Source organism: Psammomys obesus, unplaced genomic scaffold, assembly GCF_907164565.1.
Source record: "Psammomys obesus unplaced genomic scaffold, mPsaObe1.curated_primary_1811, whole genome shotgun sequence".
Taxonomy (NCBI): Eukaryota; Metazoa; Chordata; class Mammalia; order Rodentia; family Muridae; genus Psammomys; species Psammomys obesus.
Window position 1 is genome coordinate 19,806,201 of NW_026585580.1, and position 14,769 is coordinate 19,820,969.

Consider the following 14,769-nt stretch of genomic DNA (forward strand, 5'->3'; position numbering starts at 1 on the left):
GGGATGCCTCCTGGACCTCCGTGTGCCACTGCCTGCTAGTCCAGGCAGAAGAAAAATGCAAGTCCCGAAGGGGAGGAGCATATTTGTAGGCTATTCCCTCCTAGCTGGGAGTCCCGGGGAGATTCCACCCACTTCTTTTAGAGCAATCCTTTGGGTCAGGCTGTAAAGAATCTTAGGATCCTTCTGTATAAGATGGAAACCCAGTTTCCTGACGAAGGGTTAGCAAGCTCCTCCAGAGTCCTCAGCGCTCAGCAATACACAATAAAGCCAGGTTTCTCCAGTTATTTCCCCTGTCTTAAGAACCCGCTAACAAGGTAATTTAGGGTCCCCTCCCACCACACCCCACACTCCCACCACCCCACACCCATTAACCCTCCATGCCCCCGCCCCCTGCCGCCAACCCTGTCCCCAGAGTTTGCAGGAAAGATGCCATCCCAAGACCCCTGAGGGTGGATAGCAAATCATACTATTCTATAGTTAAAGGAGGAAGACATGTAGGGGTGGGGACCTAAAAAGATGGTGGCACACGCCGGTAATCCCAGCACTCAGGAGGCAGAGGCAGACGGATCTTTGTGAGTTCAAGGACAGCCTAGTTCAGGACAGCCAAGGCTACACAGGGAAACCCTGTCTCGAAAACACAAAAAAAGAAGAAACGGGCTGGAAAGATGGCTTAGCGGTTAAGAGCGCTGGTTGCTTTTCCAGAGGTCCTGAGGTCAATTCCCAGCAACCACATGGTGGTTCACAATCATCTGTAAAGGAATCTGATTCCCACTTCTGGTGTGCATGAAAACAGAATACTCACATAAATTAAATATATCATAAAACAACAAATCAACAACAACAAAAGAAAAACAAGGCCTGGGCTGGTACACTGCTAATCCCAACACTGGGAAAGAGGAGGATCTTTGTGAGTTCGAGGCCAGCCTCGTCTACAGAGTGAGTGTGAAGACAGCCAGGGCTGTTATACAGAAAGGAAAAAAAAAAAAAAAACCTGTCTCAATAATAACAGCAACAAAAACGAACAAACAAAAAACAAACCAGAGCAAAGCAAAACCAAAAAAAAAAACAATACAAACAATAAACGCACTAATTTAGAGAGAGTACCTAACCAAATCACAATGTTCTTTGGAGGTTTGGTGACAGTGGAGCTCAGGTAGGAAGTGCCTAAGAATCATTCGCCACAAACAATTCTCGCTGTGTGCAGGTGTTATGTTTGACACTGAAGACCCAATGGTAAAAAGAGAGAAATGTGAAAGCCTTTAGGAAAAAGCCCATAAATGGGATCACTAAATGCCAAGCCTCCAGCACCTTGGCGCTCCCAGATTCCAGAACTGTGAGAGATGTCTCTGGTGTCTGGATGGTACCTAGCACTTATCAATGTGTCTGCACACAGTAAGACACTGGGGTTGTGGGAAAACCAGACATTTTAATAAGTAAATGTATCCCTACCATGCTCTGAGGAATGAGAAGCAGTAACGTTGTCATTAATAGTGTTATAAATATTAATTGCTAAGAACACAAACCCAGAATGTGAAGTACTTCGTTAATTGTTACCTTCATTTTGAAGTTCCTCACCTTAAGCCCAGATATATTTTTTACAAATAACACATTTGTAGGGGCTAGGGAGACAACTCAGCAGTTTCAAAATGCTAACTGTTCTTGCAGAGGACCCAGGTTCCATTTCCAGCATCTACAGCTTACAACTATAACTCCAGTTTCAGGAAATCCAATACCCTATTCTGGTCTCCATGGCCACCAGGTACATGCAAAATGCACAGGCAAAAATGCAGGCAAAACACTCAATAGATATAACAAGCAAAGAAATATTTATAGCATACCTTAAATATTACTTTACAAAGAGAATCAATACCCAAAGTCCTTAGTGAATATTTTTCTCCTGTATTCCTCCTATCAACACTTTTATTATTTTTGTTTTGAGACAAGATTTCACTATGCAACCCACTTGCCGAAAACTCAGTCTCCCAAGTGCTACGATTATGCCATCATCCTGGCCACAAAAACCTATTGGGCACCAGCTAAATGCAACACAATACATAGTTTCAGCCCTCTTGGTCTATTCTGTCTCTGCAAGTAGTCAGGAGAATCCTTTCCCCTTCTGCCATGGGACGTCACAGGAGGCGCGACCAATGGCGGCCCGCTCGGATTGCTTCACCTTCCGTGCTTCCGGCGCGACCCGGGCAGGATTCCCCACCCGCTCGGCATCCTAGTCCCTCCCCTTGGCTAGGTGCGTCAGCCAGGCCTGCTCTCCTTGAACTCCACCCTCGGCGCGCTGAGCGACAACAGAGTCCCGCCCCCGTGGGTCACTTCCGCGACGCTTCCGCCGCGGTGCCTTGTGGGTAGCCGGCCGGGGTCTCCTGGCGACGACCATGGCCGGGGATGTGGGCGGTCGCAGCTGCACCGACTCGGAGCTCTTGCTGCACCCTGAGCTGCTGTCGCAGGAGTTCCTCCTCCTCACCCTGGAGCAGGTGGGGAGCTCGGGCCCGACTGCGGACTGACGGGCAGCCGGGAGGACAGGCAGGCCTGCGGGAGGCTCGTGGCCGTTCCCCGCCCACACAGATCCGATGGGGCTTGCCTCCCTCGGATCCCCAAAGGAAACCTCCGGAGAGCGGCTGGAACCCCCGGGAAATGAAAGAGCTCGGAGGGGGTGTCTCAGCAACCGCTGCCTGTGTGCAAGCATAGGCTGCGGAAGAGAGGGACTGGGAGAACAGACCGGGAGGGGAGAAGTCTGGGGCAGTCAGGGCTGGATCCCAGGCATCTGAGTAGTCTGTTTTACAGCTCCTTGCCTCCCTTGGAAACGCTGAAACTGAGTTTCGGAGAGATGGACTTACTTCCTAAGATCATTATCTGGACAGTCACGGATAGGAAAACTTAAGGCACCTGGCTTTTTAGGTGGTGCTCCCCCCTCCCCCAGTTGGTGTGACCTAAGATAATAGGCAAAGCATCAAAAAAAGTGTGGTGACACTTATTTAAAGTGACAGAATTGCTGAAAGTTTCACTAGGGTTTTATGTGGCACGTTTTGTTTTCCTATGTTTTTTTTCCTCTCAGTACAATATCTTTCTCTAATTTTTTGAAGTTTTCCTCCATATGGTATTTTAATAATGACCTTCAACCTGGCTCTCAAGCTTTTAATCACACCAGGATTATTAAGGGCTTATTAAACATATTATTAAGCTTTATTATCAGTTTCTCATTATGTAGGTTCAACATGTGCCCTGAAACTGCATTTAACCAATTCTTGCTGTTGACCCAAAGGCAACACTTTTAAGCAGGAGACAGCCCCTTTCCAGTGCTTTCTAAGTAAATGGAGTCCTCTGGGAATGTTGTTCAAGAGCCTCCCTGTACCCCCACCACGGCAAGACAAAAGCCAGCTAGCTATACACTGTATGAAAGAGGAATAAGATGGTTTAAAAGTTCAAAAATGACACCAAACTAATCAGCCGGCGTCGGCTTTTCGGTTATACAGGGCATGCATTCCCCAAGTGTCTGCGTGGTTTGCGTTACTGTGCCACAGGGTGTTGAGGGGGAGCTGGAAAATGGGGAGGGTGGAGTTGCTTAGGGGTATATGGAAATGGCGTGGAACAGGCTGCTCTAACGGTGTTACTGTCATCGGAGTGGAAAGTTAACTTTCCTTCTGCTGTAGTTAAAGTCATTTCAAGAAGCTGTTCAGGAACTGTGTATGTTTGTGTTGGGGTGGGGTCTCCATAGTAAAGCCAGTGTGTGAAGTACTTAAGGCACTGGGTTCAGACCCCAGCACCAAAACAAACAAAAAGCAAGTACCTACCATATTAGAAACACGAGAAATAGAACAGGGGGAGACTGCGATCCTGCCCCACCAAGTTGACCATAACAGTCATGCTCAAAGTAGCTTATGGACAGAGTTTTGATAATATGCTTTCTTTTCCCTGTTTCCCTCAGGCAATGCCCTGTTTTCATTTGGATTAAGAAGGGAGGGTTGGTAATGGTCATGGTCCTCTGCTGCTGGAGTTGGCCAGCAGTTACAGGCAGTATTCCTCTCACAGCAAGGGCATGTGGCCAGTCTAAGACGAGGCTGAACTTAATATCTGTAGTTTAGTGGGTCTTTAATACCCTATCTAATACCGTTTGCCTTTTAAATGGATGTGACTGTGAAAATGGTTTTACCATTTAAGCATAGTGCTTTTACCATGTTATGTGGATAAGTAGTTTTTAAATGAGAGATGTTTTGAAATTATTTTTGTTTGCTTTCACACAGAAGAACATAGCTGTTGAAAATGATGTAAGAGTAAACAAAGACAACCTTACTGACCTTTACGTCCAGCATGCAATACCATTGCCTCAGAGGGATTTGCCAAAGAATAGATGGGGGAAGATGATGGAAAAGAAAAGAGAAAATCATGAAGTGAAAAATGAAACCAAAAGGTACTTTTTAATGGTTATTCATATAATCCTTTATGACTGAAGTGTTACGTTTTTGTTTTTTCCTACCAGGTAAACTTAAGAAAAAAAAAAAAGATACTCATTTGGTAACTGTCAGTTGAGCATTACTATGATTGTTATTGGTACTGGGTAATACTGACATTCCTTTTTTCATGTGCTAGTTGAGAGAAACTTAAGTTAAATGTATGCTGTGATGGTAAACCATGGAGAGAATGCTAACTTGGTAAGCTAGCCAGCAGCTACCTGACTTGGGAATGATATTTCAGTAGAAAGACCTGTAAGAAATAGAGATTTGTTCTGTTCCACACTCAGAACGTGGATTGGCAATATGCCTGTCAGGTATCAGGTCTAGGAATGGAGAGAGAAGGAGGTAAAACAGCTACTGTGGATGAATGGTACGGACTGTGGGATGAGTTGTGAATTTTGAGGATTTCCCTTTACTCTGAGATGATAAGCTATGAGAAGGTTTTGTGACAGTGATGGTGGTGACCCTATAAGATGACATTTTGACAGAATCACCCTCCTTACTGAACTGAGAAGTAATTCAAGGTAGGGGAGTTTCAAGGATGGAATTAGGGAACTCAGTTAAGAAGGATGTGCTGCAGTAGAGCTGGCCCTGGTGGCAGGGACAGGGGTGAGATGGCCTAACAGCATGAGAGTGGGAGAGCTGGCCGTGTCCCTTGCTGTTGTGGCAGTGCTGGAGAGCTGGCGGACTGACCAGCTTACCTACCACCCAGGCCCAGATTCAGGTCTATGATTGGCCCGCCCTAACCGTTGGAGTGCATGAAGGGACCCGTCCTGCAGACCCAAAGCTGCAGGAGCTCCATGACACAGGCCAACATCAGGATACCCGAGGAGTCCTGGTGGGGATCTAGTATTGATAGTGTAGCAGAAGCCAGAGGCCTCGAACTAGACCAAGGACTCAGTAAAATGAACATTTGCAAGTAAAGATGTGTGGACAAAACGGTATATTGTGGGACACACTGTCACACAGTACAACTTCTATGGATATTTCTGTTGTTGTTTTGTTTTTACCTTATTTATTTTTATTTTCTTTTGGTGGGGAGGTTGAAGAGTGGAGGGCTGATGCGAAGTGGTGGGGAGATGAGTAGGATTGGGGTGCATGATGTGCAGCTCACAATGAATCAGTTAAAGGTTTGAAGAGGAGAAGGTTGTGCTGTAACCCAGGCAATAAATGATAGTTTTGACTAACGTAAGGAATTTGATGGGCTATGGTCTAGATGTATTTTGTAGGTAGAACCAATAAAATTTGTAACCTTCTGAGGAAAAAAAAATGAGTCAAGTAAGATCTTAAGCTTTTTGACTAATGTGGAAATGAGTATATTGCTTGGATTAAGTGCTGTCATTTAAATTTTAAAAGATTTTTAAATTCCAGAAAACTGTCAGCAAATTACTTTATAAAGAAAATTACATTTAATTGATGAATGTTGCTGCGTGCTTCATGAGGACAACCTTCTAAGATCCTTGAATGCTTGCTCTAACAGGTGGTGGTATTGCTGTGTTATGCAGGCCTGCTCTTAACAAGGCACTGACATAGACAGTGCACTAGAGGCAGGAGGGGAGGACAGAAAAGACAGGGGGGAGAGGGGGGTTGTAAGCTTTTAACCTCTTGTGAGTCTCCAAACTGATGTGATTAGAAATGTGAGTGTAGCTTAATGTGTGTATGCTCCTAGTGTTTGGGAAAGAAATACAGACATCATCGTGCCTCTGAATTATGTTACATGTATCATTCTTTTTTTTACTCATTTAGGTTCTTAAGTTCAAGCAATATTATTAGCACATTCCAGCATTTGTTCTAATAATAAGCAAAACTTTCAGTGCTGGTCATTCTTTTTTTCAAAGCTACACTTAATATGACAGTCTCTGAGTATTGTTTGGAAAAGATCTTTGGCTCTATTTTAAGATTTGCAATTGGTGGGATGAGGTTTAAAGCTCAGTTGTGGAGCACTTAACTAGATGGTGCGCAAGGTCTGGGTTTGATACATAGCACCATATGACCCCCAAACCCTGTGTTCTGCTTGTGCACATACACAAATCTTGAGCTAGAACATTATAGTTGAAAGGATCTAAAAGTATTCTATTTTGTTGAAGTTTGGATCCAGAGGAATGCATGATTTGCCCAAGGTACCACACACTGTGTTAGTTTCTTTCTATTGCTATGAGAACACACTATGCCTAAGGCAGCCTATAGAAGGAATAGTTTATTTGGCTTATGGTTCCAGGGGATAAAAGCCCATCACCGTCACAGTGGGAAAGCATTGTGGTGCGCCTGGGCGTGGTGTCAGGAACAGCTGAGAGCTCATATCTCAAACCCCAAACAGGAAGCAGAGAGAACAAACTCCAATGGCATAAGTCTTTAAGCCAATGGTTCCCAACCTATGGGTTGTGAGCCCTTTGGGGGTTTCTAATAACCCTTTCACAGGGCTTGCCTCAGACCATCAGAAAACATAGCTGTTTACATTATGATTTATAACAGCAAAATTATGAAGTAACAATGAAAATAATTTTATGATTGGGGGGTCACCATAACATGAGGAAGTGTTTTAAAGGGTCGCAGCATTAGGAAACTTGAGAACCACCTCACTAGAGCCTTGTGGCCACACAATGCATGCCCTCCCTCAGATGGGGGAACTGACCAAAGGTGAGAGTGGGCATGAAGGCCTCCCCATATGTGTTAAAGGTCAGGCTGTGTTTCATGATGCGGGCATGCTCCTTTGGTCTATAAACACCATGGATTTATTTTACACCAGATTTATAGAGTATTTTTTTTGTAAACAACAAATTATCTTATTGAAACATCTTTACAGTCTCAGCCTTCACTTCCACTCATCACTCCCTCAATCATTCATCCACAGCAATGGCCAGCTCCATGAGCTCTATTCTCTGAAAGTGCCCTGTGCTGGTTGCCATTTTTAATCTTCTATACCTTGTTTTTATTCTGTGTTTTCTATACTTATGTATGTTTAAATCCACAAATATTCATGATTACCTGAAGTATTCAGGCCTGTGCTTTGGAGTAGTAAGATGTACCAGTTAGCCAATGGGCATGAAGACTGAGCAAATCCATGATTAAAATTGTACAGATATTTTAATCACTGATTGGAAAGTGTCCAGACCTTGGAGACACTTGTTGAGTACAGTAGGGTTTTTGCTTTGTTGTTTGTGGCTACTACTCTTGGTACTGTCTTATAGTTTCTCTTTGTAAAATAATAGTTGGTTTTAATTGCATGGTCAGGATAGCATTACTAATAAGCTTCTCTTTTTTACTCTGAGGTTAACTAATACCTATATTAGTTACTTTTCTGTTTCTTTGATAAAACACCAAGATCAAGGCAGTGTGTAGAAAGAGGGGCTTACCTGGGCCTATGGCTCTAGAGGGATGAGTACAGCAGGCTGCAGGCAGAGAGCTCACATCTTGAAGTGCAAGCAGGAAATAGAGAACAATCTGGGAATGATGGGAGTCTTTGAACTCTTGTACCCTTTCCACAGTGAGGTTCTCCTGTAGCAAGGCCACACCTCCTAAACTGCCCAGACTGCACAGCCTACAGGGGACCAAGCATTCAAACTCCCAAGACTATGAGGGACATCTCATTTCAACATTTTAGAAATAATTACATTTTTTATAAATGATAATGAAACTTCTTATAGATAGTATTTTATACTTTAAAGCACTAGAAAATTGTTTCTTTGGGCCTGGAAGTCTTATTTCAAAAAGTTTCTGTTACCACAGTCTGTTCAGGAAAACTTGCTTCTTCTTGTTCTGACTGAAACAGTGCACTGATATCCAGCCTGTGTGGTGCTTTTCAAGAGAACATCTCTCTGATTTCAGGAGCACTGCTGTAGACGGACTGAGGAAAAGACCCCTCGTTGTGTTTGATGGGAGCTCAACAAGCACAAGCATCAAAGTGAAAAAGACAGAGAATGGAGCAGACGACCAGCTTAAGCCTCCTGCCCAGATAGGCTCCAGCAGTGATGCCATTCGGAAACTACCAAATTCCTCTTCAAGGATTTCACCCCTGATTTTGTCTTCCAATTTGCCTATGAACAATAAAGTGGATCACAGTAATAATGACACTAAACAGAACCATGACTTAACACATAGGAAAAGTCCCTCGGGTCCAGTGAAGTCTCCGCCTTTGTCCCCTGTTGGAACTACTCCCGTGAAATTAAAGCGGGCTGCTCCTAAGGAAGAGGCAGAGACCACGGTAAGTGTGGGTGGCTTCTGAGCTGAGCGTGGCACTGAGCATCCACCTGTAGCCCCAGGTCAGCCAGCTGTGCTTGTTTGCCTGTTGGGGGCATAGGGAGCTAAAACTAGGCCTAATTTCTTAGTGAGATATGATCTGGAAACTGCGGAGTTTAAAACTTGGCTCCATGTCAGCTGTAATGGAATTTTGATAGTTGAGCTGACACTCTTTCCTTACTATGATGATGTAAAGGACCAGCCCTTGCAGCAGGGAAAGCCTAGTTCCCCCCCCCCGAACCTGCTGAAAGCCTGAGTGGGGTGCTACCTCACATACTCAGGCTCTGCAGTATTCCCAGTCTATCCCAGTCTACCCACACAGTGTAGTGTGCATCCCTGGCTAGGCGGGCTGAGGAGCAGAGGGTGAGGTCCCTGTAGCTCAGTAAGTGCTGTTTCAGGGTGGGCGGACACTGCCAGGGAAGAGAGCTGACATGCCCACTTGGCTGCCCTTGAACTCTGCAGTGGTCTGCTTTTTATATCACATTGTTCATATACTGGAATTGAAAAATACACCTTGATTATTGTTTTTTAATGTTCACTGAATTTCTTTCTATGCAAAATGAATTCAGAAAGGCAAATTTCCTAAAATTTTCTCTTTCTGTCTTGGAATTAAGAAGTTAAGTACTCCATTAGTAGTGAAGCCCAGAATGTTACTGTCTGTGGCAACACATTTACGAAGTAGTGTTTGGGCCTAGGCCTAAGGTTGTTTGTACTTCCCTTAAACCTACCCTAGAATCTGTTCTTCCCTAAACACCAAATTAACTTTGGAAGGATGGAGAAGTTCTGAGGGGAGTCCCTTACATATCTGTGTTCTGCCATTTTGAAGCATCTAGATACTTAGATTCCACATGCGAGTCACAGTTGCATGACTTTTCCAGTTAGGTGGCCAGACTGTGCTTTGGTTACAGGGCATATGCTGGACACCAATCTGCCTCCGTACTTACATCACATACATACATACCTACCTTCGTGAGCTAGAGGATGTGGGATGAAAGTTAGAATAATCCACACCTGAAATTCCAGTACAATGAGGAGTAAGCCTTGAGGCTTACGACATTTATATGTGTATGTATATATAGTGTTCACTGTATATAAATGTAGACACACATATATATAGGTACTACTTAGGAATGTAAATATTTAGTCAACATTTCCCATCAAGTTTAGACTGTGACTTCAGGGAGGGAGGTGGGCTAGGGGAAGAAGTAAGTTTGCAACAGCCAGTGCTCAGCTGTGCTCATTAGAATCGCCCTAGTAGCTTCTAGAAAGCCAAGAGATTCTATTCCCTCTACCTTCTGAAGTTCCTGGTTCTGCTCTTTGTGCATAAGGTTTGTGTAAGTGATCTTGGTACAAAGCATTTGAGAACCACAGAACAGACAAATGGGAGTTAAAGAGACTTTTTTTTTTTTTTAAATCTGAGCACCGTTCCCACTAGGGGGCAGCAGTGCTCTAGCACTCCTGTAGCCAACTTTGGCCGGATGGGTGCTCGTTTAAGTTGTTCTGAGTCACCTTTGCTGTTATAAATTGGTTCTGCTCCTGTCTTCTAGAATCACCTGAAGCCTCCAGAAGCTAAGAGGAAGATACAGCATGTTACATGGCCGTGAAGGGAAGCCTCCAAACTGTAAATAGAGCTGCAGCTGCGGTTTTCAGATGAGTCCACAGCATTTTCAGGGGTCCTGATTACTGTGGCATTTTCTTGAGGTTTAAAATAGGTTTGGAAAAATAAAAGTCTTTCCCTTCCTTCCCTCCACTTCTTCTTCCCTTCCTTACAGTGTCTTGACTTTCATGTCCCAGACAGGGAAGACTTTCTTTTTAAAATAGAGCTTTGCAAACATTCTCTGTAAGTTTCTTTTCCCAAGCAGAAGCATATAGCAGTTCACAGTATTGTGGTAAATATTGCCACCTGCATTTTGAAGGGTTGCCAAGAAAAGCATTTTGATGGTGTTGATGGGAAGCTTTCTGTTCTTCAGCTGCATGTGCCACTGTGTCCCATGGAAAGCAAGAGGGAAGTCAGGGCTTGCCTTTCCTCCCTCTCAGCGTCAAAAGCTGCTGCTGCTAAGTCTTTAGAAAGTCCCTGTCTTTCAGGGGTCCTGCCTAATCTTTTGTGCCGCTTGAAGTCCCACTGTGAGTTCAGCTATTTCTATTTCTTTTAAAAATGAGACAGATTTCAAAGTCTTCAGGCTGGGTGATCATGTTAGAGGCAGTACTTGATGGCAGAAAGTTTGGGAATGATGGGTGCCGGAGTTCTAGACATTAGAAAGTCCAGAACATGTGGCAGTAGTGGGGGGGTCCTTATTGGTCCACTGTGGAGTAGACAGTGGTCGCTGTCAGGCCACTGGAGTTGGAATACTGCAGAGTACAGCAGAGAAGTGGCTTCTGGCTGAACGAGATTCCTGCAGGGCTCTCCCTGCTGGGTTAACTGACGGTCTCTTTATTTTTGTGCACGTAGCATTATCCACTTGTATAATACAGGCAAATGAGAAAGTACTGTTCACTTTACGTTCATGACTTCTAGTTTCTGCTCCCTCCTTTATATTTCTAACTGAAAGCGAAAGATACTTATGCTTTTTCCATGTATAATCTTCAAATTGGTGGTTTGCCTTGTTGGTATGCCTTAGGGTCATCTCTTTTATTTGATATGTTAAAACAAGAATTTTAGTTCAGGTCTCAAATAGCCTTACAGAAAATAATTCAGCCTTGCAGGTAAGTACTGTTCTTAGACATCAACCCTGTCGTTTTTAAGCATTCTGCTTTTTTTCCAGACTAAATTTATACACATAAGACACAATCGATGCATATTAAGTGTTGCATGAATTGTTGATGTTACAGTAATATTTTAAATCTATTGCTATCTGCAGGGCTGATAAATTAATATTGTTGAAGGGAACTGTGCTCCTATATGTACTTGTCAAGGGAGATTTTAAAAATGTAGCTTTTAGAGTAGAATGACATATTTTATATTCAGTTGACCTTTCTGCTTCCACCGGCATTTCTCTCTTTAAAGAGAGAGTTGGCCATTTGACAGTTTTAAGTCAGTGGGAACTTATTTTAGTTACTCAGTGAAATTAATTTTTAATTTGTATATTTAACTTACAGAGTAGGTTGGTAATAACAGCTGAACTGTGTAACATTGTTGCTTCAAATTGAAGTTTATCTATGACCATTCAGCATCTACGCTCACATAGCAGCATATTATTGAGCTGTTTTGAGTTTGAGAGGTGGAGAAGCTTTGACCCATGCACTGTGTATTACGTATTCTCTCCGTCACAGAGCGCCGTGCCTCTAAAGGGATCATGGAACTGGCTTCTTCCACATGGTGAAGTGTGCCAGGTGCTGGGAATCTGGAGCAGCAGCATTGGGAGTCTTGTTCTGAAGTGGTGTTTCAGTTTGAGTTAGAGGACTCAAGGAAAGTGGTGAACAGTTCTGGAGTAAGTTTACTCACCAAAATAGCATTAGTCTTGTTGCTTTTGGTTCTGTGTCCCAGTGAGGCCAGCTATTCTTATTAATGGGTGGGCAAGCGGATGATGGCTTTCGAGGCAGTAGTTAGCTTGTGAGGTACAAGAGGCACCAAGCCTACCATTGGCAAGTCAGCCTTGTTCTTTTTTCCTACTTTGTATATCCTGCTCTTTCCCGTTCTTCCTCTCTTCTCTAGGTCTAAGCTTCAGACTTAGAATGCAAGTTGTATTGTGTCTGTGACTTTACTTCATTCACTAATGGATGAAGGTAGTCTGACCCCAATCCTCTCACTCCTGAGGGATCATAGACTACTGTGTGATTCCTAGAGTCTGGAACCCTGCAGCACCAGGGCACGAAAGTGCCTCCCAAAGGCTGTTTCAGCAGCATAGTTTTCCAGAGTAGCCTTATTAGTTTAGACAGCTGCCAGCCACCTGGAAGAGTGGCTCACCACTACCATAGGCCGTATTTGCTGGTGTTAAAATTCTTCAGAATTGAAGTTTTTCTTTGAATTATGTTTTGGTTGACTTAAGTGTGAGAGGCGGTTTGAAAATTGATGTGGAGACTCATTCAACAGCAACAACCTTTTAAAAACTTACATTAAGTAAAACTGCCAGTAGATTCAATCATCCCCTTTGTGTGAGAGCTTCCTCTCCTTACTGCTGTGGAACCTGAGCATTGTTGAGAGGCTACTAATTGGTTAACATGTTTTTAAGTGTGCTTTTATTAAATGCTTGTGTAAGTTTTGTAATTCAGTATAGAAAAGGTTGACCTTGTAATGTATGTTTTTTGTATGTATTGTCTTTTAAGTAGCCTTATCCTTATTTAAATAAACTAAATAAAATTATCTTGAGTAGATCTGTCACTTGTGAAACAAATAAAATGAAAAATACTCCTGGGACTTCTGTTGTGAGCAAGAGGGCATTTACTGACGTCATGTTTAAGACATCTTGCTTGGTGCCGGGTGGTGGTGCCTCTTGCCTTTAATCCCAGCACTCAGGAGGCAGAGCCAGGTGGATCTCTGAGTTCTAAGCCGGCCTAGTCTACAGAGTGAGTTCCAGGACAGCCAGGGCTACTGTGCAGAGCAGCATTGTCTCGAAAAGGTATGTTGTTTGGCATGCAGATAAAGATGTGCACCTCCAAATGTCCCTAAGTGCTACACAGGGCAAAGCAGGGGCTTGGTTGACATACTTAAGGGAGGATCTGAAGTGAACAGCTGACCTCCCCCTGGGCAGGATGGGCCTTCTCTGAGGCCAGTTCCCCAGCAGCCCTCTTACTTTGCACCCCTTGAGTATTATACTTCTGAGCTTAAATGACTAAAACCTTAGCTGGGATCTTAATGTTACTGCATTTGAAGACTGAAGTTCTAAATCAAGAAATTTGGAAAATACTATGGTAATTTTCTATTTTGAACCAAAAACAAAGCAAACAAAAAAGTAAACACAAAGCTGTTGCATTGTTTGTTTTTACCAGTGTGCTTTATGAACTGAAGTGCCTTTTTTTTTCATTTGCTTAAAATCTTAGTTGATTTTCTTATTGTGAAATAAAGATGTGAGTTCCAGTGTATTTTTAATTTGCCTCATATTGTTTATCTTAGGGTTGAGCAGGTGATTCAGTTCCTAGTTCTATGGAGAAGGCAGACCATTTCTTTATTCCATTTTGACCTTTGTCTCTTTCAATACAAGCCTTGGCTCTCACATTAAATTTCATGGTACTCTTTTTCTCCTCAAATTATATTTTATTTTGCCCCACTTGTTCTGCATAAGAGTAAACAGTAATAACCATGTGACAGAGTCAATAGGAGGCCGTCTTGAAACCTCCATTGAGGATATTAACCTAGTGCTTTTCAGTTCAGCCTTGGGCACATTTTTAAGACCAAAGCAGAAAGCACCCATGTTCTTTACCCAAAATATCTCAAGAACAGTCTCTAGCCCAGCTGCTAATATTGTTTCCCTCTGAAACCCCATGAGCTGGGCCTCTGTAATCCACATTATATTCTCAGCACCACTGTCTTCCAAGGTGGTACTAGAATGACCCATTAAGCCTTATGTACAACATTCAACTGCTTTCTTAGTCCAAAGTCCGGAATTGTCCACATTTTCCCAACAAGCAGCATGTTCAGGCCTGTCAACAGCAATAGCCCACTCTCTGATACCAACTTCATATTAGTCAGAGGTCTCTAAAGGAAGAGAACTAATAGAATGAATGAGTGAGTGTGTACATGTGTGATTTATTGGATTGGCTTATAGGCTGTGGTCTGAGTGGTCCAATATGGAGGGAAAGGTCAAAGGTCCAGTATTTGTTCAGTCCATGAGCCTGGATGGTTTGGCAATCTGACTCTGTTACTAGAGTCCTAGGGAAGTACTAGAGAGCTGCTAGTCTTCTGTCTTCTAACATCAATGAAGGACTGTCTCAGGAATCAAGTGAACTTAGACCCACATAGAAAATTGCTGTTTTTCTTAGGAATTTTAAAAAATTATTTTTAATTTTAATGTAAAGCTTATTTTAAAGTACAATTTTAAATTTCATTAAATTTATTCTTTGACAAACACATGTGTATAGTACATTCTGATTATGCCTACTCCACCCCATCTTCTCTTCTCTCATCCCAATAACT

At 43.1% G+C, this 14,769-nt stretch overlaps 1 protein-coding gene across 1 annotated transcript; it reads left to right on the forward strand.

Annotated features, from left to right (window-relative positions):
- Positions 1-2,350: 2,350 nt before the first annotated feature.
- CUNH2orf49 (chromosome unknown C2orf49 homolog) lies at positions 2,351-12,999 on the forward strand. Its single transcript, XM_055607762.1, has 4 exons — positions 2,351-2,486; positions 4,254-4,420; positions 8,289-8,664; positions 10,247-12,999. Exons 1-4 carry the CDS (start codon positions 2,388-2,390, stop codon positions 10,301-10,303), a joined length of 699 nt encoding a protein of 232 aa, XP_055463737.1. The 5' UTR covers positions 2,351-2,387; the 3' UTR covers positions 10,304-12,999.
- The last annotated feature ends 1,770 nt before the right edge of the window (positions 13,000-14,769 follow it).

Excerpts from the sequence above, each read along its gene's own strand:
- CUNH2orf49 (XM_055607762.1), top strand. The coding sequence starts at position 2,388 with ATGGCCGGGGATGTGGGCGGTCGCAGCTGCACCGACTCGGAGCTCTTG. Across the intron at positions 4,421-8,288 it reads GTGAAAAATGAAACCAAAAG|GAGCACTGCTGTAGACGGAC; the intron begins GTACTTTTTAAT and ends CTCTGATTTCAG. Across the intron at positions 8,665-10,246 it reads AGGAAGAGGCAGAGACCACG|AATCACCTGAAGCCTCCAGA; the intron begins GTAAGTGTGGGT and ends CCTGTCTTCTAG.